The sequence below is a fragment of the Pomacea canaliculata genome, linkage group LG8 (genome assembly GCF_003073045.1).
Source record: "Pomacea canaliculata isolate SZHN2017 linkage group LG8, ASM307304v1, whole genome shotgun sequence".
NCBI lineage: Eukaryota > Metazoa > Mollusca > Gastropoda > Architaenioglossa > Ampullariidae > Pomacea > Pomacea canaliculata.
This window is the reverse complement of record NC_037597.1, coordinates 20,203,588-20,229,434: the sequence shown is the minus strand read 5'-3', so window position 1 is coordinate 20,229,434 and position 25,847 is coordinate 20,203,588. Positions and strand designations below refer to the sequence as shown.

The 25,847-nt window shown below is 36.5% G+C and overlaps 4 protein-coding genes and 5 non-coding genes across 9 annotated transcripts in view; 2 read left to right on the top strand and 7 right to left on the bottom strand.

Moving 5' to 3' along the window:
- Positions 1 to 2,176, bottom strand: part of LOC112570056 (nesprin-1-like) — a 48,704-nt gene extending 46,528 nt beyond the window's left edge. The window contains exon 1 of the mRNA XM_025248258.1: positions 2,023 to 2,176. The gene's annotated coding sequence lies outside the window, so the exon portion shown is untranslated. The remainder of the gene's footprint in view (positions 1 to 2,022) is intronic.
- Positions 2,177 to 2,763: 587 nt separating this feature from the next.
- Positions 2,764 to 2,835, bottom strand: Trnaw-cca. The gene has a single exon. It is a non-coding gene; the product is annotated as a tRNA-Trp (tRNA).
- A 282-nt stretch (positions 2,836 to 3,117) lies between these two features.
- Trnaw-cca lies at positions 3,118 to 3,191 on the bottom strand. The gene has a single exon. It is a non-coding gene; the product is annotated as a tRNA-Trp (tRNA).
- A 534-nt stretch (positions 3,192 to 3,725) lies between these two features.
- On the bottom strand, positions 3,726 to 3,797 carry Trnaw-cca. The gene has a single exon. It is a non-coding gene; the product is annotated as a tRNA-Trp (tRNA).
- Positions 3,798 to 4,673: 876 nt separating this feature from the next.
- Positions 4,674 to 13,690, bottom strand: LOC112569813 (probable ATP-dependent RNA helicase DDX52). The gene is made up of 15 exons (XM_025247803.1): positions 13,538 to 13,690; positions 12,888 to 12,994; positions 12,413 to 12,544; positions 11,738 to 11,881; positions 11,370 to 11,481; positions 10,908 to 10,980; positions 10,160 to 10,232; positions 9,937 to 10,070; positions 9,114 to 9,204; positions 8,250 to 8,372; positions 7,717 to 7,867; positions 7,363 to 7,438; positions 6,933 to 7,004; positions 5,593 to 5,676; positions 4,674 to 5,124 (listed from the first exon to the last, which is right to left on the bottom strand). Exons 1-15 carry the CDS (start codon positions 13,674 to 13,676, stop codon positions 4,956 to 4,958), a joined length of 1,680 nt encoding a protein of 559 aa, XP_025103588.1. The 5' UTR covers positions 13,677 to 13,690; the 3' UTR covers positions 4,674 to 4,955.
- A 59-nt stretch (positions 13,691 to 13,749) lies between these two features.
- Positions 13,750 to 18,344, top strand: LOC112569816. Its single transcript, XM_025247808.1, has 7 exons — positions 13,750 to 14,151; positions 15,220 to 15,321; positions 15,714 to 15,869; positions 16,365 to 16,501; positions 16,846 to 16,984; positions 17,382 to 17,511; positions 17,960 to 18,344. The coding sequence occupies exons 1-7, from the start codon at positions 13,792 to 13,794 to the stop codon at positions 18,049 to 18,051; spliced, it is 1,116 nt and encodes a 371-aa protein (XP_025103593.1). The 5' UTR covers positions 13,750 to 13,791; the 3' UTR covers positions 18,052 to 18,344.
- Positions 18,345 to 18,685: 341 nt separating this feature from the next.
- Trnad-guc lies at positions 18,686 to 18,757 on the bottom strand. The gene has a single exon. It is a non-coding gene; the product is annotated as a tRNA-Asp (tRNA).
- Positions 18,758 to 19,846: 1,089 nt separating this feature from the next.
- Trnad-guc lies at positions 19,847 to 19,918 on the bottom strand. Its single transcript has one exon. It is a non-coding gene; the product is annotated as a tRNA-Asp (tRNA).
- Positions 19,919 to 20,026: 108 nt separating this feature from the next.
- On the top strand, positions 20,027 to 24,801 carry LOC112569815 (28S ribosomal protein S5, mitochondrial-like). Its single transcript, XM_025247807.1, has 11 exons — positions 20,027 to 20,179; positions 20,417 to 20,563; positions 21,013 to 21,132; positions 21,512 to 21,739; positions 22,068 to 22,102; positions 22,380 to 22,470; positions 22,689 to 22,735; positions 23,001 to 23,058; positions 23,460 to 23,522; positions 23,849 to 23,988; positions 24,290 to 24,801. Exons 1-11 carry the CDS (start codon positions 20,104 to 20,106, stop codon positions 24,632 to 24,634), a joined length of 1,350 nt encoding a protein of 449 aa, XP_025103592.1. The 5' UTR covers positions 20,027 to 20,103; the 3' UTR covers positions 24,635 to 24,801.
- The last annotated feature ends 1,046 nt before the right edge of the window (positions 24,802 to 25,847 follow it).

Here is a 25,847-nt window from a genome sequence, read left to right as displayed (position 1 = left end):
AACACTTTTCAAACAGTTCTCATGCTAAAATGGTCGGAGTATTAGAACTAAACTCCCTCCTAGAGTCTAGATACTTATTTGTTTACTCGGAAGTCAGTATATACTTTTGTTAGTGAAAACATTCATATTTTCATGCTATTATAGCCTCATATAATGTTCAACATGTGACTATACCTTTTTGTTAACACTAAGCTAGATGACCGCCTTGTACACGTTTGTCACATATTCAATAAAGTTTAATCATAGAAGAACAAATAAAGACGAATAATGTACCTCTGCTAGGCAAACAGCAAACTATATATATAGCTCATGGTTAAAAGAGTTCGAGATATCGAAATGCATTATGGACCGTTACCTCGTGAGTCTGTCAACAAAGTTGTTGGCCTGTTCAAACTCTTTCGCCTAAAACCCACCGTTAAACGACGTAGTCCTTGAAGATTCTGTGCAGTTACGGCGACGCCTACCAGTAACCCACGTGCTGTAACTGCCTCACACACATTCTTCCACTGCACTGCGGCGCAGCCTGGCTACGTTTGGTAAAAGGTCAGATTCAAATTTAGCGCCGCAATATTTTGAACCGAGGGTGAGCGTTTGGAGTAAGTTCTTCCTTTACCTGCTGGTTTCTGCGGTAGTAACGTGCTGTTGCACTCTTCCTGGACTTACAGTGCTTGCGCTGTTTGCTTTATCATTCAGTGTTTCTTATCCTTGATAGCCCCCCCCCCCTCTCTCTCATATATATATATGTTCGGTTTTTGTCTCTTTTTCGTGCTGTACAATTACATCAATTTTTCTCTTTTCATTTTAGTTCTTGTGATTCACAATTCATGCCAACTGACTTTGAATTAAATATAACAATTTGAGCTTTTGTTTCAGAGTAGCTTTGAAAAATTCATAGTGCTCCCTTCAGGAGAAGCAGAAACTTTTTTTTTTTTGTGAATACGCTCCTGCTGATACAACATATTTTTGGTATCTTGTTGTTCCATTTAAACTGGAACTGTGGCATTGTCAAAGCCATGCAACATTCAAGTCAGCACGTAGAGTTGGCCTTTGCCAAGGTCGTCTGATGATTACATGCAAATTTCACTTCGCGGACGCACTACCAGAGCACGTGCTTAAAGCACTCCCAGGAGTCTCGGCAAGAGCATCACATCACAATGTCTATCAGCAAATTCGAAAGCTGACAGCTGAAAATGCGCAGTAAACTATATTGTATTTTCAATAGCTGGTGAAGTGTTATTAAGGTTTTTGATCTACAGATATTGAATGAATGTAATTTGGTGATAAATGGAAGGATACATTTTGCCAGTGGATCAAGTTGTTCTTCGCCATCAATTTTTAGTTCGTGTACTACATTTAGATGTTTGGATATATATTCCGCTGCATCTCGAAGAATGATTGGAATATTAAAAGCGCATGCTTGCATGCACACACACGCACACACACACAAGCGCACGCTAACGCCTTATGTATCCTGATTCAAAGTTACGCATGGCTGCATGACATTATCTTTTAACAGTAAATCCTCTTAAACACTAGTTCTGCATGTTTCTGTTAGCTATTAGCTATGAATTAAGGAAAGCACGTGCTTTAGAGGAAAGAAATGAAATCTGTTGCAGGTAACACAATCCTTTGCGCGCCAGCAACGAGAGGAATGCCACGTATGACGTATGTCGCCTCTCGTCTGAAATCCTGTGAAGCGTTCCACGGGTGATATCAAGCGTAAAGTAACAAGCATGTAGCCTGCGGTCAGTCCGCGCAGTTTTAGTCGTTTGTAATCAAGTGGTCGTCTGCGACTCGATGTTTCCAGACTCATGTGACTACCTCATGCAAGCGGCCGTTATCAACACGGAATTACACACGCTCAGTCGACATTCAAACCTGCTACCGTAAACAACAGGCATTGTCCTCGAAAGGTCGGCTATGTTAATTCGCATTCCTTGACAAGCGTGTTTGAGAAGTTATTTATAAAAGTAACTCGCTTTCATTTTAAAAAACTAAATTTTTAGTCAAAATACCACTCACCTAACTTGGTGACTAGATCTCTGGGTGGCAGAGGCAACGAAAAGTCAAAATGAAGACGAAAAATGCGCCAGGTGGGCTGGCGGGAAGATGACAGACCCACCGTCCGCCCTTCACCTGTTTTTCAGATAGCATTAAAGGTGTTCTGGGTCAGACAGAAGGCATGCGTGTGACGTACCAGTGCGAGAGTATAAATTTACTTACCTCCACTAATATACTGGAGGTACAGCTATTTGCATACATCTGTGGGGTGTTAACATGTTTGTACCAAGAATATAGTCAGACTGCAGTCGGACGAAGGAAGCTCAATTGTGTAAAATTGATTATTACTCAGGATCAACAAAATCTTTGTCGTCGTCACCATTATCATTTAAAAATAATGGTCAATATTAAATGCCACGTTTCGTATTTCTCGAAACTGATTTCTTTTTTTATACATGCGCGCGCACGATATTGGCGTGTACAAACAGCATATATCTCAAATAAACCATTCTTCGATAAGTTGGATTTGCTTGTCTCAAACAATCCTTCAAAATGATCGAGCTTGCACTTGAGATATTATAATAGAACGTCACTTTAAAATCTGTTTTACATATGTACGCTTTTCAATTCATTTTCAGGCAATTAGAATAATTACTTAATCTTAGACTCAGTAATTACAATCCCTAAAAACGAAGTAAAAGAGGGTAAGTGGGTTTTGACACAAAAAAAAAAAACCACAAATAAACAAACAAAAAAACTATGTGACCCCGACGTGATTCGAACACGCAACCTTCTGATCTGGATTCAGACGCGCTACCGTTGCGCCACGGAGTCTACGATACGTACTTTGAGTGATGAAAGAAACAGAACATTAAAGCAATCTTTAGATTTAACGGGTTTCCTGAAGCATTGGTCAAATCTTTCGTTTTTAAAGAAGAAAAAATGGGAGAAAAGCTAACCATGCATTCTAAAGTTGACCGAAAACGTGTACAGAAAAAAACTGTGAAATGAATTTAAACACCCACTTTTTAAAAGCTATATATTTTGCCTCTTCTTCTTGCACAAATATGTCCTGGCTACAAAAATATGAATTCAGAAAAATGGTAAAAAGTCGCTTGACCCCGACGTGAATCGAACACGCAACCAATTCTGATCTGGAGTCAGACGCGCTACCATTACGCCACGGAGTCTGAGCTGGGGGCAATGCTTGACTTAATAGCCACGACGTTACACACGTAACACTGACTGACCACCAACCGACCACGACGACTGACGCTGCTCTCTGTGGTCCTGACACGCGTGGACCACAGGCTGGAAGCTCGCATATTCTCAAATGTAGTTTCTTTACTAAATCATTTCAAAATCTAAGACATCGCCATGATCGACGACCTTAAATTGAGGAATGTGAAATGTGACTTACTTAAGCTAACAGTCTACATTTAAACGTCAAATATTAACGCAGTGTGATGGAAGAATGGTTTGTTATGACAATGTGGTCATTATTAATGCCATAGTCTTTCACATAAAACAAAAAATTGGTGATTCTTCCTTATGCACTTGATAAGTGCGAGGATAACGATATACTCCAAATACTCTTGATCAATGAGCACTAAAATTAATCAGTTCACAGATCTACACAATATAACGCCAGGAGAAATAAAACGAAACAATGATTTTCATCTGTCTTTTATTATAAATGGAGAAAAGGCGGACAAAAACTTACTTGACCCCGACGTGATTCGAACACGCAACCTTCTGATCTGGAGTCAGACGCGCTACCGTTGCGCCACGGAGTCAACATGTCTGTTTCCATGTCACCTTAGGTACATATATTCAAGCATAAAGTTCAGCTCTAATAATAATTGAAGAGAGATGTATTCTTTTTCACGCATTTATTTGGAAAGAAAATAAATGACATGAAAGGTTTTGTTGAAATATAATATGCAAATATTTTCAGACTATGCAGAAGATCTATTAAGTTCGATGTGTTGTTGGACCACGGATGTATAGTTGCTGAAAAGGCTTCTGGTGTTTGTTCTTAGTTTTATCTTGATATAGGTATAATTTAGACTAATGTTACGTAAGGTTAGATTAGCTCTAATACTATCAGGATTTGTAAGTGGTTTTTATCCTGTAAACTTTACACATCTCTTTGTGTGTACACGAAAGCATGTCATACATTTGGCTGTCTAAAGGAATAAATCACGTTGTATTTTGAGTGAATGAACTTTGTGATATCTAGTGTGCATTAACATCCAGAAGACAGCTGTAAACAACACAGAGTAAAGGGTGTAGTTCTCCGATTATTAACTGAATGACGCACTATAGAGAACACACTTTTAGAATAAAAGCAGGGTCTTGTGTGAACTCCATGGTAGGTGGTAGATGATGAAAAAACAAATGCAAATTAAATAGCAGACTTGAAGAGTGAGAGCCAGAATTTTAGAGAAAATTCTCCTTGGGAACTTTCATCCATTCCACTGGATCAAGGAGAAACCGGCCGACTGGTTACACAATCTTTGGTGCTGCATGGTCTTGCCATGATGTTTAGCCATGTAAAATCGGTCTAACTACATAATAATGCTATAATTATAATGCAACAAATGTACACACATCCTAGACAAACAGAAAAAAAGAATAAAACCAAAATGTAAGAAAGAAATATGAGATACTTTCTCAGCACACAGCATTTTATTCTTTACATATATGCACCACTGCATGTCTAATCTGCTCATATACTTAACAAACACTCACGAGCCAGACATAAAAAGAATTTGTTTCTAATTGTATATGCATATACTCACAAATATATGTACACACAGATCACTATCACTCACTCTCTGACACACACACACATATACATATGCAAACACGATGTTCACACTATATTCTGCATTAAGCCCCTCCCCCCACCTGAAGAAACAGGATAGTCAGGCATCTCTAACTCAATCACCTCATGCTTCAATGTTTTCATTAACAGGGGTTTTAGATATTTTTGTTTTCTTATTTTTATTGCCTTTCTTTGGCTTCATCTTCTGATGTCCTCTTCTGTTAGTTTCATTTGATTTATCATTCAATGTAGAAGATTCTCCAGTGTTGACGTTGTTAGGCTGATCCACTTTCCTAAAATTGAAATATAATAGCTCTGTGACAAAACAGTTGATACTTCAAATGACAGAAAATACTGCAGTTTGTTAAGATTTATTATTAAGAATTATTCTGTAGAGTGAGTGTGTGTAAAAGCATTTCCTCCCACAAAATTCAGTTTGCCTTCAATCCACTTTTCCAACAAAGTATGACAAGAAAAATAGTATTGCTTTTAAATTCCTTTGAGGACAGCAGACATACAAGTTAAATTAAAAAAATATTTGAGGAATAAATAATGAAGAGTTCTTGTAACTTTGTAGTTTACTCTACGACATTATCTTAATGTTTTATATTGTTTACTCTAACTCTAATCAGCTCTACAGTGATAAGTACAGGAAGTGCATGCTGTGCTATACATCTAAACATAAATGCTGATCACATGTGAAAGCAAAGAGTGCAATCTATTTTTGTTGTGATGCACACAGTACAGGCTCTTCAGCATACCTTTTTTTGCTCTTTTGTGTTCCATCATGACGTACTGTAGAAATATGTTTTCTTTTTACTGGCACTGTTCTCTTTCTTTCTCTCCTGCAAATGCAGAAATCTTATTTCAGAAGATACTTGATGTCACCATCCTAACAATTTCATGTTTTTATTTCCTGAAAGCTGTTCTTCAGCGTCTTTCTCACTGTGGTTGAAAACTCCACCAAGATTAATAATCTGAAAGTTGAGATCCATTCCATTCGATTTTGCCACAGTTTACTGTCCAGCACCAAGCTGGCAGCTGTCCATCTGATATACTAGCAAGCATGTTCCTAATGGCCTCTATATTAGTGGCTAAAATATCAATATCAACAGATGAACTTTTAAAAGGTTTTAACAGCCATACTACCCTGATTTCCTACACATTTCAATTATTTGCATTACTTGTAATATGTTGCTAAATACAAGTAATTGCAGGGTTCCCAGGGATCAGGGATGGTGCCAAAAAAGGACCTTTAAAGGACCTTAAAAGGACCTTTCATGCATTCGTAAGGACCTAAGTGACAGTCATCAATCCTTAAGTTTTTCTCTTGTATGGTCGGAAAGATGTATTATTTATGAATCTGTGGTCTTCTCTATGTTCTCAAATACATGTATTTCTAGTAATAAAAAATCAAAGAGTTAATTTTGATGCCTGTCTGCCATATTTAGATTAGATAACTTTAAAAGTGTCCTTAGCGCGCTGATAACGTACACCGTTAATGTTCAAAGTTTTCTAGAAATCTAAGTAATAATAATTGCAAAACCTGAAAGCCATTCTTTGGTGTAATACAAAAGTCAGTTCATGTCTCTCTCTCGCACACACACTCTAACGGGAAGAGAGAGAGAGAAATAGAACTATGCACACCAGTACTAGAAGATCAAAGTTCAAGAAAGAGTAAGTTTCTAAAGACCTTTTGAAAAAAGAGTGTTTTTTGCGAATACGGAAGGGCAACTAGTGTTGTACAGATGTGTAGACCAAACATGCGGCGAAAAATCGTCGGTATTTTGTGCCAAAGTCGACTCCGGAAATAAATTTGTGGTAATATTTTATCGATAAAAGGACTTAAAAGGGTCACAGAGAAAATGTAAGGACCTGTGTGAGAATTTGAAAGGACCGCATGGCAAATAAAAGGACTTAAAAGGCCTTTCGGCGAAAATTCAATATAAAAGGACTTAAAAGGACCTTGCAAGGACCTGGGAACCCTGTAATTGTCATGAGTAGCATGCCATCCGATGCTGACAAGTGAGTTAACTATAGATTCTGCTGTCTTCTGTTCAGTGTCTGACAGTTCTACTATTATTTAAAAATGGACACTTACTTAGATGGTCTGCCTAGTTTCAGCATGTAGGCAGGCACAGGGCATCCTGCTCTTCTCATGACATTAGCAATGCTGAAACACCAACATGTCGATAAGTTTGCGTATCCTACATTCTTGTTTTATATGGAAAAAATATCTGCAAGAAATCTTTGCCATTGTCTTTTTGTATCTATTCTCAAAGGAGCATGTTAAATTTTATCTAGATCACAAGACAACTCCCATGTTTCACCAATGGAATATTTTCTACTGAAATGTTGCAAGACCAGCCTGCCACAGCACCATTTTAGATTCTACCAAAAGCTGAAGGTCATTATTTAAATGAATTTTGAATGCTTTCTAAACAAAATCTTTGGAAGCAAGGAATATGGTGACAGTCAATATAAGAAAAATCTTAGAACAGATCTTAGAACTCAATGGACCAAGTACAAACCTTCGAAGATTTGGAAGGTCATCTTCAGTGAAGAATGTGAGTGCTCTTCCTGGCCGACCAGCCCTTCCGGTTCTTCCTGCAGTAACAATGGCATTTTTGGAAACATTGTTCTTTAACATAAGTCTTTCACAAGCCAATCATATGCTAGTTTATATCATTAATTTTAAGTAAGTTTTGAATTATTTTCAATATCTACTTTTCATCAAAAAGAATTCTTACTGAAGTTAAATTATCATGAGTAAACATGCTAATATCAAAAGTTTTTAAAATAAAAATAAAACATAAGGAAAAAGCCAAAAACAAGTCGGGATTTGTACCCACTAACATCTATTATCATAAAGAATTTTTATTGACCTATTCTGTGAATGTAGCTCACAGCTGTTGTTGGAAAGTCATAATTTATGACCAAGTTGATATTTTTGAAATCAATACCACGACCCATCAACTCGGTGCAGATAAGAACCCAGATATGGCCCGCTTCGAAGCTTGCCACAGTGTTGTCACGCTGTGAAAGAAGAAAACAATAAAGATAATAAAGATTTGTACATTTTTCCCTCCTCTATTTGTGAGTATACTAGCCAAACTACACAACTTCATCGGGGTTGATTTCTGCCACTCATCTAGCTGTGATCTTTTTGGGGTATAGGGGGTTATCGTTTTGATCTATTGCTTTCTTTGAGTCATGTTAACTTAGGTGTGGCACCAGTGTAGCGGAAATAGTTAAACACTTGCTCTCTTGATGTCCCTTTCTTAGGTGAACAGGGTAGTCCAGTGGTGCAAGTTTTTTTTTGTCTCAGGAGTGCTGAGGTGCCACCTGCAGCACTCCCGAGACCAAAAAAGTTGTAATAATCTATTAGGACTTAACTACTACTGTCATGCAGATTTACCTGGAGTTGTGTTTTGTCAGCATGAATGACATCAACATTAATTCCATCATAAATCAGCTCACTGAAAAGTTCTTTGGCTCGATCCTTTGACTGGACAAAAATTAAAACAGGTGGCTCAATACCCTGGAAAAAAAAATACATTATAGATTACTCAGACTATGCAAGAAAATTCATAACAGCAATATCAGCACTACTGGAATAAAAAAAAAAGCAATTAAACGGACATTAAAAGGAATCGAAATCATGCACCCCAAACCTTTTTAATTAATACCTCATTATTAATCACCAAAGACACAATTTTGCATTGGTCATTCATATCAGTACTTATTCTTTCTGTTATTTGTAAGCACCAATAATGAATTGTGCAGAAAGGTTTTCCACGCTACGATGCTACAGATCAAACGGCATGCAGCCTGCAAGGCAAGCTATGTGGAGTGACTACAATTAGCCTAAGCTGATATGAGACAACTAAGTCAATAGCACCACCTTTTCTCATTTTATTTTAATAACCGCTGAAGTATGAAGATTAATCACACGATTATATCACTCTCCCCTACCTTTCTAATGCCACTCTGAAACTTCTATGCAAGCTTAATCCTTAGAATGCAAACTATTGTTACAGTACACCAGCATAATTATCATCAAAGTAAGTTCTTATGCATAACTTCAAACTAGCACCTTTTCCAACAGTTCTAGCCAAAGAAAATTATTATTATTCTCAAAAATATTTTCCTAAGCACAAATCATATGCAACTACCTTTTATTGCAATTGTTTGACTCATCCCAAGCAGCAGTTTATTAAGAAAAATCAGACAATCTACACGAACAGTGCAGACTTCTACAAACAAACCAAAAAGAATTTACCTTTCGGATGATATCCCGAATGGCTAGGCGTTTGCCTGACTCGCTGCCAGTAAATAAGAGTTCCTGCTTTACCAGATGTGCAGCTGAATTTCTGATGGTATGAAAAAAAAAATCCATTTGCATATGAATGCACAAACACAAAGGCATATGTATACACATATATACCTTCATAAAAATATACATATAGTACATGCCAAACACATGACCAAACTTAAAAGTTAAAGATGATCCTGAAGAAGTGACTCACAACAGAGAAAATCTAGCAGCAAACATAAACAGCATTATTATGAGACATTTTGTCACTTTAATTTTCTCTTTTCCTAACATAATGAAAATAAATACAAATGCAAAACTTGTACAAAATTCATAGATCCCTCACCAATGCATATATTTATTTCATCTACAATAATTAAGTAAATTTATATACTGCATTATCCTACTTAGCAGAAGGCTCGAAGCGCTTTACAAGAGAAAGGCTAATACACAAATAAGACAAGACACAACATGCATATAACACATATGGACACAGTCCAATACATATCAGAAAACAAAGGGAGAGGGGCACCCAAAAAAAAGACATAAACAAGACAGAAAAACCCACACACAAAGTATGTCTGAGAAGCAAGGGTTTTCTGTTGTATATAATGATGAAAGCATTTATAGTGCAGTAACCCAGCCAAAGCCATGCTCTCTTTGGATTACAATACAACAACACAGCACATACAAAAATAAAACAAAAATGCAGAGAGATAACCCCCTCAAGGATCTTAGGCAAAGGGACACCACTCCGACCAAATACACAGGTATTTATGAAAATGTATACCTTGCCCCAACTGTGACTTCAACTACATTATGAAAAGTCTTCCTGGCCCACTGCTGAAGATCAAAGGCAAAAGTGGCCGAAAAAAGTGCATGTCTCACTTTATCAGACGAGCATGCTTTGTAGATGGTTGCCAGCTGAAAATAAGAGAAATAGTGTTTTAGAAACAATTTAATCCTACTGAATAAAGCAAACACATGTGCATCTTGTAGGTATGTGTACTTACTTGATCACGAAAATTTTGACTTCCTTCTGCTTCAAACAGCTTATCTGACTCATCAATAACAAGCCATTGTACACTGCAACAGAAAAAAAATTGTCATGAAAAAAATTAAGTTTTTTCCTCTATGACCAACTGCTTAATGATAATTGACCACAAGAAATTGAAATAAAACACTGCTCTTATCCCACCCTCAATAAACAATATGTAAGAAACAAACACAAAATTGTTACATCATGTCTTATACTATAGTAATGGCAGTTAAAAAGAAAAAAAAAGCTTAATGTGTTGCTACATTGACAGTGTAATTACAAAACTATTCAAGAATCATTATATGTACCCAGGTCACTTACCACACGCTCGAACACATTTGGTGAAAAATAACACTAATGCAAGGTCTTTATAGTGCCGACTGCTAGCAAGCTGCCTTCAGCAACACCAAAGAAAGTGAACTCAATGCAAACCTTTCACATCTGAGCTAGTCCTCTACCCCCTGCTGGTTGAGGCTGTGATAGTTGCTATCTGCATTGTTCAACTTGCTCTTCTCGCTTCTCAACAATCTAAGGTCTCTCTCTCTCTCAAAGGAACCTCTTTCCTTTTCTTTTATGTCACAATTTTTTTTTTTAATCATTCACATGTGTTCAGACAATGAGACATGTCATTCATGCAGATTTGTTCTGACACAGCTGGCTTAGACACCAGCCTCTATCACAAACATGATACCAACCCAAAACTACACAAATGAAATTCTTACTTTGACAAGTCAATTAATGGTGGATCTTGATTTAGCATAAACACAAGTCGATTGGGTGTGCTGACAAGAACATCTGAAAATATACCACATCCACAACATAAATAAACCCTCAGGGAAGTGAATAAGCAGAATTCAGCTAAAAATCAATATTTTATATAGACAATGTAGAAAATATTAAAGGCTAACATAAGTGAAAGCTGCAGACTGACATGGAAGTTTTTAACAGAACATAGCAAAGACATTAGCATGTTGTAAGCAATTTGCAACCTTTCTGCTCCAAAATTCAGGGCAAGATGAAATTAACAAAGCCTACCTATGCATTGAAACCTGAACTATTTATCCAAATAGAAATTTGCAGTACTCAGGGGCTGATAACATTCCCTGCATCTAGAATAAAATCTCTTAAACATATTAGTTCAAAATGAAAGTACATAATCTAGTCTTTAACCTGAAAATACTCACCAAAATTTTTCTTTGATTTTGGTCCAAACTTGCTTGTAGCAGTGGATGCCTTTTCAATGTAGTGACACCGGAAACCAATTCCAACTGACAGCTGCTTGCAGACATCTAATATCTGGTCAACCAGAATTAATTACAAGTTACAAGAAATGTAAAATCAATTAACTATAAATCAAATAACTCAATGTCAAAAATCTTACATGAGGAACATAAGGTACAAAAGATCACAGTCCTAATATTATTAATATCAGTAATATGTTACATAGGAGGGCAGGAAGGGCATTTTAAAGAAACTGATATTCTGAGTCATCAAAGCACACTACTTTCTCTCTCTCACACACACAATGTACATATGCATGCAATCGACACACCTGTTTGGCCAATTCTCGTGTTGGAGCTAAAATAAGTGCTCGGAATCCATTGTTGCGTGGTTCTCTCAAGTAATGCAAAACAGGAATGAGAAAAGCTGCTGTCTTTCCAGAACCAGTGGGAGCACATGCCATTATCTCTCTCCGCTGTCAACATAATTTTATTTTAATTCTTCATGATTAGCATTTAAAGATTTGTTTATGTTAGTAAGCAGGTATGTTGGGCTTGCCAACAATTAAAGGTCTCACAGCTGACTGGTGAAAGAGGCAATAAACTGTAAGTGGGTTACTATATTTGGATCTCAGCATATAAAAAGCAGGATGCATCGCTCTCTTTCCACCACCTTTTTACTAATTTAGTTTTCCCTTTACAGACTAATCAGGCACTTAATAATGTCAGATGGACAGAGAGATTTTTCAGTCATTGAACAGAGCATGCCTACAAATTCATGACAGAAACTAATTTATTTTTATTTTTTACTGAAACAACTGTTTTCTTTCCTCTTTCACTCATCCACATATTTATGCATGTGCATACAAAAACACTCACACATATTACCACAGCACCATCAAATAAGTCTACTACACAAATGTCCAAAAATACTATATATATACACACATAAATCACACAATATACAAATATACACTGTATATCTAATGACACTTATAAAAGCTTACATCCATCATAACTGGAATGGCTTCCTTCTGTATTGCTGTGGGTTCAGCAAAACCTGCTTTTTTGATGTTTTCAATAAGTCTTGGTAGCACACCATAACTAGAAAGCTGTTCGAAATCCTCCAGATTTCCAAACTTTGAGATATAAACAAAACATTCAATGTTTTAATCACGGACTGCTTATGTAACTCAGTACCTGGACAACTGGTAACACTGGCATTTTTTTAATCATTTAACTATTAAGTAAAACTTAGGAGGTTTCTGGTACAAAGTAAAGGCAATGTTTCAATCCCACCCCCTAACATAAAACAATGCAAACAGATTTGGGGTTCACTTTTTTAAATTGCTTATTTGTTTGGTTTTTAAACATTATGTTTCCATCTTTAGTTAGAATAACTTAAAACTTAAAGAAAAAACATGCCAGTGCTCTAGCCATTACAAAATCTTTTCATAAAATATCTCTGTTGAAGTTTTATACCTCTTGTTTTCTCTGTTCAGCATTCTTGTTCTTTTTCTTTTTCTTTTTGTGACGCTTAGGCTTATCTAAGCCATCTGCTTTTGATGGTTGGGATTTTGTGTTTTCTTCTGTTTCAAACGAATTAAAATAAATGAGAAATCGAGAATAGTCGAAATTTTGCAGAAAGTACATGATATAAATCAAACTTCTAGTATATACTTTTATGGTACATTCGTTGACTCCACTTGTATTTACTATCAAGCCAATCATTATTTTTAATCTTCTAGTAGAACTTGATAAATTGCATGTTCATACAACACATAAACCATGAGCATAAATAATTATAGTGATAAATCTACGATTGGGACTAACAGTAATTCTCATACTATTACTAGCAGTATTACATATGTACATCGTGTGTAACATGGCATAAACTGCGATTACGATGTAACAAGGAGAAACTGAAGATAATCACACTTTTCGTTTGTGCACGTGGTTACAACAGATAGATTTGTGATACATCCCCTATGGGATTCAAACATCAGCAAGTAAATAAGAATAAGTATCCACGTTAGTAGCGAACGTTGCAAGCCCGCTAGACGTATAGCACCAGCTACATTAGCGACAAAGTACTGGATAGCAAATTTTCAGTAGAAAATAATAACTTTTACCTTTAGGAAGGAAGCCTGTGGCCGGCGTGAAATTCTTTTTCGTAAATACTACGCCTGCGCACAGTGTCTTGAAAATATCTCTATCCATTCCTACTAGTTGAACGAACACATGTCTCTTGTTGTGCACATGCGCGAGCATCCGGAAGCTTCACATCCTGTTTCTCCGCCGCATAGTCTCTCGCGCGCTTTCGGAGGTCGGAGGTGAGCCTTGCTGTGTTGGACGCTGGTGTTGAAGACAGCACACGGCGACGGCAATGGCTTCACAGAGGAAGCAGGTGTCTGCTAGCAGGTCCGACAGAACAGAAAACAATCGTCAAGAAGCCGGAAAAAAGTACGAGTCTTCGACCTCGAAGGTGTTTTGCGAAGAAAATATAGATTTTATCGACAAAGAACTCAGAAAATTAAATAAATTCTGCTTAAAATCAGGATACAGTGTTGCGCAGATCGTGAAATTTGCACGGCCGTTCACTCAAACTTCCACAACAGTAAAAAGGAAAAAATGGAAGAAAATTGGACTGATTGGCGTGCTTATGATCGTGGTAGCTGTTGTTGGCTTCCAGCTGCAATCATCATGCCGTATAGCCAGTGCTCTTGCAAAAACTGCGATGATCAAAGTAAGAATCTCTGTTTTCGATTTTTTTTTTCTTCTTTTCTGCACTCTTGATCTTGACATTCTTTTTCTCTTTACTTTGCATTATTAACACGAGAAATTGATGTGTTGGCTTGTCTTCCTATTGATATTGCTCTATATATATACACACACACATGCGCTTTAAGGTATAGAACTGTGTTGGGGATATGTTCCTTTGGACATTTTTCATGAGTTGGTACATATTTTATTCAACCTTATTGTTAATTCTTATTTAAATTCTTTATACTACCTGAAAAAGGTATAAGCAGTCATTGCTTGTAGCAGATTTTTTTTTTGCGTATCAATCCTTTGTTTAATTTTCTCTCCGTTCTTTTCAGTCACTTTATGTGTTCGCGTCTTTACTCATATTACAAGCTTCTTCGAACGCATTGAAACAGTTCAAGACTTCAATTTTCTGCATTGGTGCCTGCGAAAATAGAAGGGCATGATTTTGATTAAGATGCTACTAAAACGATAATGAGATAACCCAGTTGCTTCACTGAACAGGGGATCGGTCCATTCCATAATTATTGGATTTCCTGTCTTTAGTGATCGGTGCGAAAGGGATGACTGAATTTGCTCCAAAATTGCATCGGTTACTGGAAAACCGTTAATTACACCCAAGCTAGATTGCAAACTTAAAAGGGATGAAAATCCTAGATTAGTCAGGACTGAGGTGTAAAGGGCGTCTTTCCTCTATTCTAGAGTTAGCATCGAAAAAAAAATATTGTACAGTGAAGGAGGCAGACACAGTTCGAAGCACTGGACAAAATATAAGGAAACATGTAGCTGTATAGTTCCATTCCATCTCTTTGTGAACAACTTTAATAGTGCGTTCCTCCGTTTTGCACCAGCTCTTGCTCTCTTCCCTAGCCGTTTTTTTTGTGGTTTGACTGTATATATTATGTATAAATGTTCTGCTCTGTTGTTAAAATACCTTGAGATTATCATTTTATTATTCTATTTATTATTCTTTACAGACAATAGCATATAACGCGTAGCATGTGATAGTCAGGTATCTTTGAAGCCAATTTATGATCGTTTCTTGCAGATACAACCATTCTGGGACTGGACTCGGTTTTACCATAGCAACTGTCTCGTGGCAAACCCAATGTACCGAAAACCAGACAAGTTAACCATGGACGACTGCCAGGTTTTCATGATTTAAAAAAAATGCATATATTAGTTAGTGTGCCTGTCGTGTTATATACATAGCATTTGCGCGGAGCAGATCCAAGGAAGCGGGAGACGAGGACATCGGAGGCAAATTTTGTTTTCACGCGGATCGCTCTCGCCATCTCTTTCTCACACACCCACGTACATATAATATATAGATATATATAACTGTATCAAATTGGAACGTTATCCATAATTGCTTTTCATGGTGGAGTCCATAAATATAACTATTAAAAATCAACTTTGTCATGCATTGGCATATAGATGGAAAGGTTCTTTTTATTAGCTTTTTTCTTTTCCCACAGGTTCCGCGATACGGACGTCATATCTTACCAACAAACAATACAAAAAATGTTTGCGTGTTTGCAGATATGTGAAGGCATACAGGACATACTGCGAATGAGCCATGTTAATCCAGCAAACATTATTGACAAGTATTTCAAGAGGGATATACCGGTCATCGTTGAAGACGGACTGCGGGACTGGGGTCATCTTGCTGACAAATCGGTACAAGACATTGCTGAGGTACTGTATGTGTGGCAAAGGTTTCCCACCTCCCCACCATGTATACGTACATAAATGGATAAATGAGTCTGGACACGTCAGTCAACAACAGGAATTACAATGAACACAGAGCACCATTGTTTCATTTGCGATTGCGTCGTGACTGATCTCCCAATTTCGATCGAATTATACACAATAATGTACACATTTTCTTTTCTCTGAATTGATCGCTTTTTGAGGGCATTTTTACTCTAGAATTTAGGCAGATTTGAATTTCGCTTTACCTCATAACGAATGACACTTAATTCTCTCTCACTCTCTCTTTCCCTCATAACGAACGATACTCCTCTCTCACTCTCTCTTTCCCTCATAACGAACGATACTTCTCTCTCTCTAACTCTCTCACGCACGCACACTGATGCAAATACACGCCTACTTAAAAGCACACATTTCTATGATATCATCGTCACTTATCCCTAAATCAGCATTTCAAAATTGAAAATATTTCTGCTTCAGATGTATAGAACCAGCAACATTTTAAAGACCAGTTGGGGCTGTGGATTTTCCAGTAATATTCGCATTAAATATGGAGGACACAGAGATCTTCTGAGGAAAATAACAAATGAAAACCTAACAAATTTTTATGCGCATTGGTAGGTATTAGAGTACATTTATGCTGTGTGCGTCCGTGTATGTGTGATTCTGTGTTTCATTTTTAACTGACCTTAAACTGGGGTTTCTGTCTTCTGTTTATTATATCTGATGTTATATCTCTGTACAATTGTTTTCGGACGTATTTTAGTCTGTTGTGTGAATTTGTGTCTTTCTTTTTTGTTTTTGCATTTCTTTTGTAAGGTGTATTGAAACTTTTGTAAAGCAGGGAAATGCGCTAAATAAATTTCCAATATTATTATTTGGATGAACGTGTCTGTGTGTGGAGGGGTATAGCGATGGTGAAAATGTTACTTTTGTCTAACATTAACATTTCTTGGTACAGGGAGAACTGTCAGCTACCCGCCGCCAAAGCTTTTCGGGCGATGTACAAGCGACCATACTTCCTGCCTTCAGCTGTGGAAATGTCATCAACCAACTGGGTTTTTATCTCTTCCAACTACACAGCAAAAATATTCAAAGAGGTTTGGATAGAAATAATACGTACAATTTTTAATCACATCTAATCGATCTAGCATATTTATTTATATTTTGCTAGTCTGTTTGTCATTTGCTATAATATAAACGTATAAGATCTCAAAAGCTAAAACAATTTTGCTTAGACATTTTATACATACGTTAATGTACCCATATATTGCGTATACTTTTTGTATATACAGATAAAACTGACCTTGTGTGTTACTATTTGTCTTCTTTTTTTATTAAAAACTTTGAATTTCAGAAAAGGAACATGCTGTAAAATTCCCTATATTCTTCTCCAGTATAAATTTTTCACCTGGCAGAATGTGCTGACTGAACGTGAAAAGAAAAGTATGTGAACACATTTTGCTGAACCTTTTTTTTTCCCTATGCTTCTGACAGGTAGACATAGGACACCCACTTGTGATACTAATGCAAGTCAAAGGGGAAATAGAGATAAAAGTTGACACTTGGAAACCATGTGATACTGTGTGCACATCGCTCGAAGATGTCCTGCAAGAAGGAGAAATTTGTCAGTATTTTCAGACCTATCTTTAGAACTCTCCTTTTCTAATCTGGAATATGTTATGATCCCATTCATGCTTTTTTGAAGATTTTATTTTCTCGGTTTTGTTTTTGCTGTTAAACTAACTTCTTACGACTATAATTATTGTTCTGGCGATGTCTCTATGATACTGGCATACTCTCAGCGCACAATGCATTTGCGCGTATCTAGGGAGAGGCGGGAGATGCCGCTGACCGTTGTTGTAACATCGGACTAGGAAAGAAAAATACGGTGGTGGTGCCAGAAGCCACCTCCCTCCCCTTATTTCTGACTCTCATTACCATATGCTTGTATTACCATCTCAAATTTTAATTAGCAGATTTTTTTCTTCTTTCATATTTTTAAGATGTTCGATTATATTTCATTACATTTATTATTTCGTCTACCATTTATTTTCATTATGATATGTTTTCAGTAATCCTGACGGATTCCCTTTGGAGAGCCAGCTACCTGCCGCTACCAGAGAGAGACAGCATCTCCATTGGGATTGGAGGCTTCTTTGATTGACCTCAGTCAGCTATCTGACGTTTACATCAGTTACAAATCAACATGTATTTGCATGTCTTTAGGATGGCTGTTCTATTTCAATTTAAACGATTTTAGTAGATACATTGGGTTGGTAAGATTACAAATTATGTCTGTCCACCTAAGCTGGAAAATTATATTTTAAGAGGAGAAAGTTTAGTAGAATCTTATGTTTTGGCGATTGTTCTTGTTTCCCGTATTTTTCCATTGTTCGTTTTTTAGCTCAAGAATTCTTACATGATGGCCGTTCTTAATCGGGCAAAGTGTCGAAGTCAAACCTCAAAAGTGTCTCATATTTATTGGAAAACAAGTTTGGAGTTAGCATGTTGGCCAAAGTTCCAATATCCCGAACGTTCATCCCCAAATCCTTAGTTTCATGTGACCTTCACTAGCAGTTTCACCAAACTGTCAAACGTTTGACACTGGCTCGATTAAGAAACACTTTAAGCTAATACCTTTTTTGTAAACAATTCAGAGATTTATCGCTGATTTTTCTTTGCAGATACATCTGTTGATGCAAAATATAAATCCCTGTAAACTACAATTTTGAGTGTATTGCTTCGTGTGAGATTGTCACTTAGATGGCTTTTTTTCCTGAGAATCGAAAAGAAAAGTCCCTCCCGGCGGGGAATTGAACCCCGGTCTCCCGCGTGACAGGCGGGGATACTAACCACTATACTACCGAGGAACTACGAGCTCCCCTGGAAAGCGAAAAGCTGTGATCTTCAACATTGCATTCGAACATACAGCACACAAAAGGCCCGTGCAACACGCGCTGCACCAAATATCAAGTTAATGGTCCAGTCTGACCAAATGATAGGACACGACACTTTGTCCAAAACTGTCCTTTCTGGTACCTTGAAGGGTGGTCAACACCGCGGTGGCCAGAGGAAGAATTACTGGCTTAAGAACGTGAAAGAGTGGTCACAACAACAACAACAACAACAACAACAACGCTAAATTTGTAAAGCGCATACCGATCACACTCCGAAGGAGCATGCAGCAAGAACGAAACATATGGACAGCATATATACTATATACGAGGGACAGGAAAACAAACAAATAACACACATATGAAATTAAGAATAATTAAGCAACGTCCGTACTAAATGAAGAATATTAAAATCAAATACAGAAAACATAACGAGGAACCAAATAACAAGAACAAGAGCTGAGAGTAACATATTGCAAAATTGCATTAGGGTGGTCCTTACAGGACTTCGATTAATAATTACTATATATATCTCCCAAGACAATATATATGGTACAGACACCTATACGTATACTCGATCGCGTACACGTATAGATGGCCGTTCTTTTCTTCACAAAACAACTCTGCCTCTTTTGCAGGCCTGTATACATTTAGATATTAACTTAATTTAACTAATAAAAATGCACAATAAATGTTAAAAATAATTTCTCAGTAAACAAACATCAGTGGACTAATATTCTAGAATCCAAATACATGCATATACATGTATCTTCACCTGGTACATTTGGGTAACCCACGGATCTACAATCAACGTATTTCACACTTGTGCTGCCAGAATAGTCGTCTTGTAGAATCGTGCAACTTCTTAAATTGACACTCGATCGCTAAAATATGTGCATTTAAAGGGTGGGTGCCGTGGTGGTGGTGAAGAGATCGATGGGAACTGTTCATATGGATGATTTATGCTTGTACGTTGTTCAAATAAGGAAGAATATTGTTATCTGTCTTATTATGTTATTAAGAAATCGAAAAAACTCAATCCGAGAATGAAAAACAAAATTAGTCCTCCCCGGCGGGGAATTGAACCCCGGTCTCCCGCGTGACAGGCGGGGATACTAACCACTATACTACCGAGGACAGCTGTTTGGATCTCATTTTAAATATAATTATATTATTAGATTTTTTTCTGCCACCTTTATTTCACCCTATTTAAATTTTTACATTTCAATCACCAAACTATATATTTCATTGATATTAGACATGATATTACGCGTAATGTTTCCCTATATTATGTAAAAGACACTTTTGTTCAATGGTAATCAATGTCCTTAACAAGCATGGCGTCTGTCGTGCAAGGACTAGGTGTTAGAGTTTGTAAACTTTCTGCCATGCATCGAAGTGAGTGCTTGTTAAATATTCCCTACGAGTAAATTGGGTTAACGTCTATAAATCCGTCCTCATTTTCTAAAGACTTTTATTTAGCGATCCATGATTATTAAATTTATTCAGTAGTCGAGAATTGTAATTAAAGTATATTGCAATAAATAAGCAGTGAAAGTTTACCTTTGTATAAAGAAATCGTGGCCTCATATGCATTGACCAAAGACTCAAACTGTTTTAAATTTTTTTTCTAAGCTGTGACAACATGTGCACTGCGATGCCAAATGGCCCTACATGGGTCAAGCATTCCAGTTCAGATTAGCAAGCAGACCACGATTCTGACCGCATATACAGGTTCTGTGTATCTCAAGCAAGTCAGAAGTGTTAGTTTTGTAGGGAAAGGTAAGTTTCATTTAATTCAAGGCAAATGTTTTACCGTAACTGGCATGCTTTTTCCTCCCAACGCCCACCCTGATTTTTTCAAATATCCTTATTTGTTCACTATAATTTATATGTAAATAGATTTTTAGCTAGCCGTGTATTTTCCATTACTTCTCTAAATAGTAAATTATATTTGTGTTTGCAAGCGTGAAGTTTTTTTTCTGTAGTTGGCCATGGGACTTAAAGACATGAACATGCAGAGAAAAGGCTCAATTGATGTGCTGGACAATGAGTTTTAGGGGTTCAGCTTTAAGACTTTAGCTTGTACAGCTATAGCATTTTGTAAATGTGTTCCATTTACATGCATTTTACAACTTTTAAAATGTACTCTTCTGATGGCAAAAGTGAGAGCAGTTTGAAGACGTTCAGATTTACTAGGCACTTAAAAGTTTTAATCACTTCTACTTTAGTGACGGCTGAAGACTTGTGGGGAGGTGTGTTTGGAGTCAGTAATGCTGGACGAAAACGTGGTCGAGGTAAACATGGTCGCAGAAAAGTGGACTTAAACAAGGGGCAGGTCATCGGTCTTGGTAAGTATCTCCATAACAAATTTTGTTATTCCATAACTACATTGTTTACAAAAGCCTTTTATTTTGTGATGCTGCATCTTACAATGCATGTTCGCATATAAGTGCATACACAAACAGAACCAGTTACTTGTGTAAGTATCTTATATATGCATGTCTTTTACATGTAGTTATAAAACACTTTAAGCCCCACACCACTCCTTATAGAATTCCAACTCACACCACTTTTAACCTGCTAACACCATGCCACTTTCAACACACTCATGTTGTAGTTTATCAGTCGAGCAAACCCCCAGCCCACTACCTAAGAAAGGGTTTCAAGAATGTATTTCCATACATGCAAATTGTATTTAAATTGCTGTCTTTATTTCTTGCATGCCAGGTAAAGATAACATGGTGTGGCCAGGGTTGAATGCCCCTGTGATCAAAGGTCGAGAGCTTATTTCGATCAAGCCACTGCCTCCAGATCCTGAGAAAGAGACAAAGATTAAAGAAGCACGAGATCGAACTTCTCAATTCAGAACATTTAAAGTGCCAGCACTACAGCGAGGGTGGACTGGTGGTAAACTAGGAGGCACTAGCATTGGGCCTCCTGACCCAGTGGGAGATTGTAAGGAGTTTTCATAAATAAGAATTATTTTGTTGTTAGAGGAAGACAAGACTTTATTTTGCCATCTTGAACAAGGTTGAAAAATCACTTCTGGCAGGGTTAATCTGAGTACAGATTATTTCCAAACAAGTTTCTTTACAAATGTTATATGCATATTAACTGTTAAAATACTTTATGAACACTTTCATAAAATAGGTGTGAACACTTTCATAAAATAGGTGTTTCGCCTTTAGACCTGATTTTTGTTTTCTTTGCCTTCTCTTGCAAATACATAATTTTCTGTTACTACATTTGTACTAATGTTTCCTTGATTTTTTTTTTCTGTTAGATGTTTTTAAAGGATTTGACACGAGAGTTCTAGAGGTTTGTATTCCCTCCCCCCAACTCATTTTTGGTTGGATGATTTGGCTTCGTATGTCACAGTATAGATGCATGAATATGTGTGTGTGTAGGATACAAATATGTCGAGGGAGAGAACTGCATGCAAAATAAAAAGATAATTTTTCTACGTATCATCATATTTGACCAATACATTAATACCTGTTCAGAATGGATTGTATGGGTAACTCTTGTTTCTTCACATCTTCTTGTGTTTGTCAGCAGAGATATCGTTTGAAAGAATGGCTATATGTTATTTCAGTTTAAACTTGTGACCAACATGACTGGAAACCTAGGCCGAAAACAACGTTTCAGTTCATTTGTGGTAACAGGAAACAAAAATGGCCTTGCAGGTAAATTACATTACATAATTACCTTTATTTAAAAAGTGCTTGTGTACAACTTGTCATTTCTCACAAATTTTAGGGTTTATTCCCCAACATGTAACTTTTCCCATAATCTGAAGGCACCAGTTGCTGAAATCATCAAGTATGTTCCTGTTGAAGGTGAAATAGCGTCCTCAAGAGGATAGTAGTCAACAGATTACTGTTATTTTAAAATACTTTTGCAGGGTTTGCATTGGCCAAAGCTCCAAATGCAAAAGCATCATTGAGAAAGGTAAGAGAAAAAGAGAAACAAACCATAGAATATTTATCCCACAAAGTATGTGCCTTAAAACCACAGTTCTTTGTGATGTTTGTGAATATCAGATGTCTCATAATTCTGACACATGCTCTTTTATAAAAGTGAGATTTGGGTTAGGTGTTTTATTTTAAAGGTTGAAAACAGTCTCTAACCCTAATCATTACATTTTTTTGGGGGGTAACTTTCCTGGAGAGGGCTTTTCCCACACCAATTAGTTCTGAAATATTTGTTGTTTCAGGCAAAGAACATGGCTGCTCAGAGACTTCAGTATATAGAGAGATACAATGACCATACAGGTATTTTTTCCCATTTAAATTGCCTTTCTTTGAGAAGTGGTTAGTGGTGCAATAGAGGTGAATGGTAAGATTTTATTGTATTTCCTTCATTGTGTTTTGATGTTGTTTTTGTTCCTAAATATTAAACTTTAAATTCTACCCATATTCTTTCCTTAAGTTAATTTCAGGTTACACCATTAAATAATCTATTACTTGTATCCCTTTTTAAAGAGCTGTAAAAAAAGTGGCACAAACAATTGCATTTACTTTTGGTCATTTGTGTTTGTGTGTGCTTGTTGCATTCCTTCAAAGACAAAACTAAAATACAAAACTAATATTAGCCTCTTGATGACATTTCATTCATTTTTATGTTGGTTGTTATTTTTCAAAAAATTAGATGCTTCTTGCTGGGTTTTTTTCAGTTTTTCACAACTTCTATTCAAAAGAAGAACATACAGCAGTATATGCCTTTAAGGTGGCAAAAGGTAAAGACTGCAAATGCCTGTTTCAATCAGTTTTGATTTTCACATATGTGCAGAGTGGGCATGCACTAAGCTTGGTAACATTTGCCAATTTAGAGTTTAGTTTTACAAGATTAAGAATTTTATTCCAATTTACATTATAATTTCCATTGTTCAGAGAGAATGAAAGTTGTAAATAAAATGTGACACTGTTCTTCACCACGTGCACAGAATCTGATGTTTAGAAAGGCTATTCATATTTTATTAACTCTTTACAGTTCAGAGTTTCTTACTCATTTGTAAAGTAGATAAACTTTTATTTTATGTTATGCTCTGTTCACATTGTGCAGGATATGGCTTAAGATGTCACCGTGTCGTGAAAACCATATGTGAAATAATAGGTATTAAGGACATATCTGTAAAAGTGGAAGGATCCATTAAGAATACTCAGAATCTAACCAAAGCTTTCTTCAATGGTCTTCTCAAACAGGTGAATTTTGACAAATCTGAGGTGTTTTCATTAGGTACTTATATCTCTTAGCTCTGGACTCTGACTTGATTCCTACTTACACTGCAGAGAATCTCATTTGTCAAATTTTTCAGTATGCTATGTTATTGCAAATAATCTTAACTAGAATTTCTGTATACTTTTCAAATAATTTCATCGCAACCATCTGATTTTGCATTTTAAATCTCTCTGTTCCTTCTTCTGGATCCCTTGAAGTTTTATTAATTTTAATCTGTTACTATCAATATTTTAAAAAAATGTTCTTAAATCTTTTTAACTTTAGGAAACTCACCAAGATCTTGCCAATCGCATGAAACTGAATGTGGTTGAGTTTCGAAAGGAAAGGGATAATATACCTTTACTATTGGCTGCACCAGAGGAAGGCAAAACACGTGAGGAAGGCATTAATGACCCAGGGTTTATTTTTGACTACATGCACTTTGATGGACGTGTGCCACTGTACAGGCCCAAACGTGAACCATTCTACAAAAAATTACCAAGCTGGAAACGCAAATTCAAATGGATAATGAAGACACGTGGTCAGAAGCAAGCTCAATTGGAAAGAATTGCGCTGGGATTAGAACCATCATTCCAGGAAAAAATGCTACGTGCTAGGCCCCTTAAGTAAAACATTTTTCATTGCTGTGTTTGGATATGCAGACACAGTCCTCTTTCTGCATATTTTTTCCCAGAGAGAAGTTTTCAGGTTCAGTGTGGAATGTATGTACAGTTCTTTGAAAAATAAACAAGACTGGCTTTGCACGTGATAAACAAACACGATTGATGTAAAAACACTGTCTATGTTGAAAGTGTTGTTTTTGTTTAAATAACAGGAAAGTGTGGTTGCTTGAATATTATGTAGTAATATCTACTCGCAGTGATAAAACCTTAGTTGTTAGCATGGCATAAGACTCCAACAACTAACCATAGCAATTGCTATACCTAAGTTTGTCAGATTGTCCTAAAATTGTCTTCTTTTTTCGAAAGAGGTTGAAATTTGAGCAAAATAAAATACGTCTCAAACAATTTTTATTGAAACTGGTACAAAACGTTTACCCCCCAAAAAAAAAAAAAAGAGAAAAAAAGGGTTACTTAAGGTGTCACAACATAGTTTTCAAACCATAACCACAGATAAAAAAATACATTTGCAAAAACAACCCAGTCAAAAAAAGATGCACCAAATAATCTTGTCTACAATTTTCAAGAAAATTCCACAGGCATTTATTTTACCAACACCAAATGTGAAGCATGCCACTTCATTTCTCCCTTTAGGGACAAGGCAGTGATTAACTTATGGTCATGTGAAGTAGTCATAATCTGATTGTCATCACATTTTTTAAAGTTCCAACAAATCTTTTACCACAACTGTACACACCAAGAAAACAGACATCCCACAAATTGCACCATAGAGTTTGCTCAACCCTACTCTGTTTTATAATAGTTGCATCATAATATTGTGGGAAAACTGAGCTATAATCAAAAGAAAAAAACACTGATCACAATCTCAGATGAGCAAAATCCTCACTCGGGTTTCGAAACAATAATCGATGCCATGTTAAGGCTGAAGTCATATGACATTTAGAACCTGTAGCAATGATAGCCTAAAAAAGGATGATGACAATTTGATGGTCAGACAGGTTCACTAACACAAGCTCTATTTTTTTTTTTAAATTCTTCATCAACATCAACTCATCATAAAACATAAAATAACCCCTTGCATAACTATAATTACAAAATCTAGATTAATGCTATTCTAGCTATTCTTCGCTAATGTGCTTATTCATAGAGTGCACAACACCTTCATCACATCTAAACATATTTTGCATGCTTAGTAACTCTCA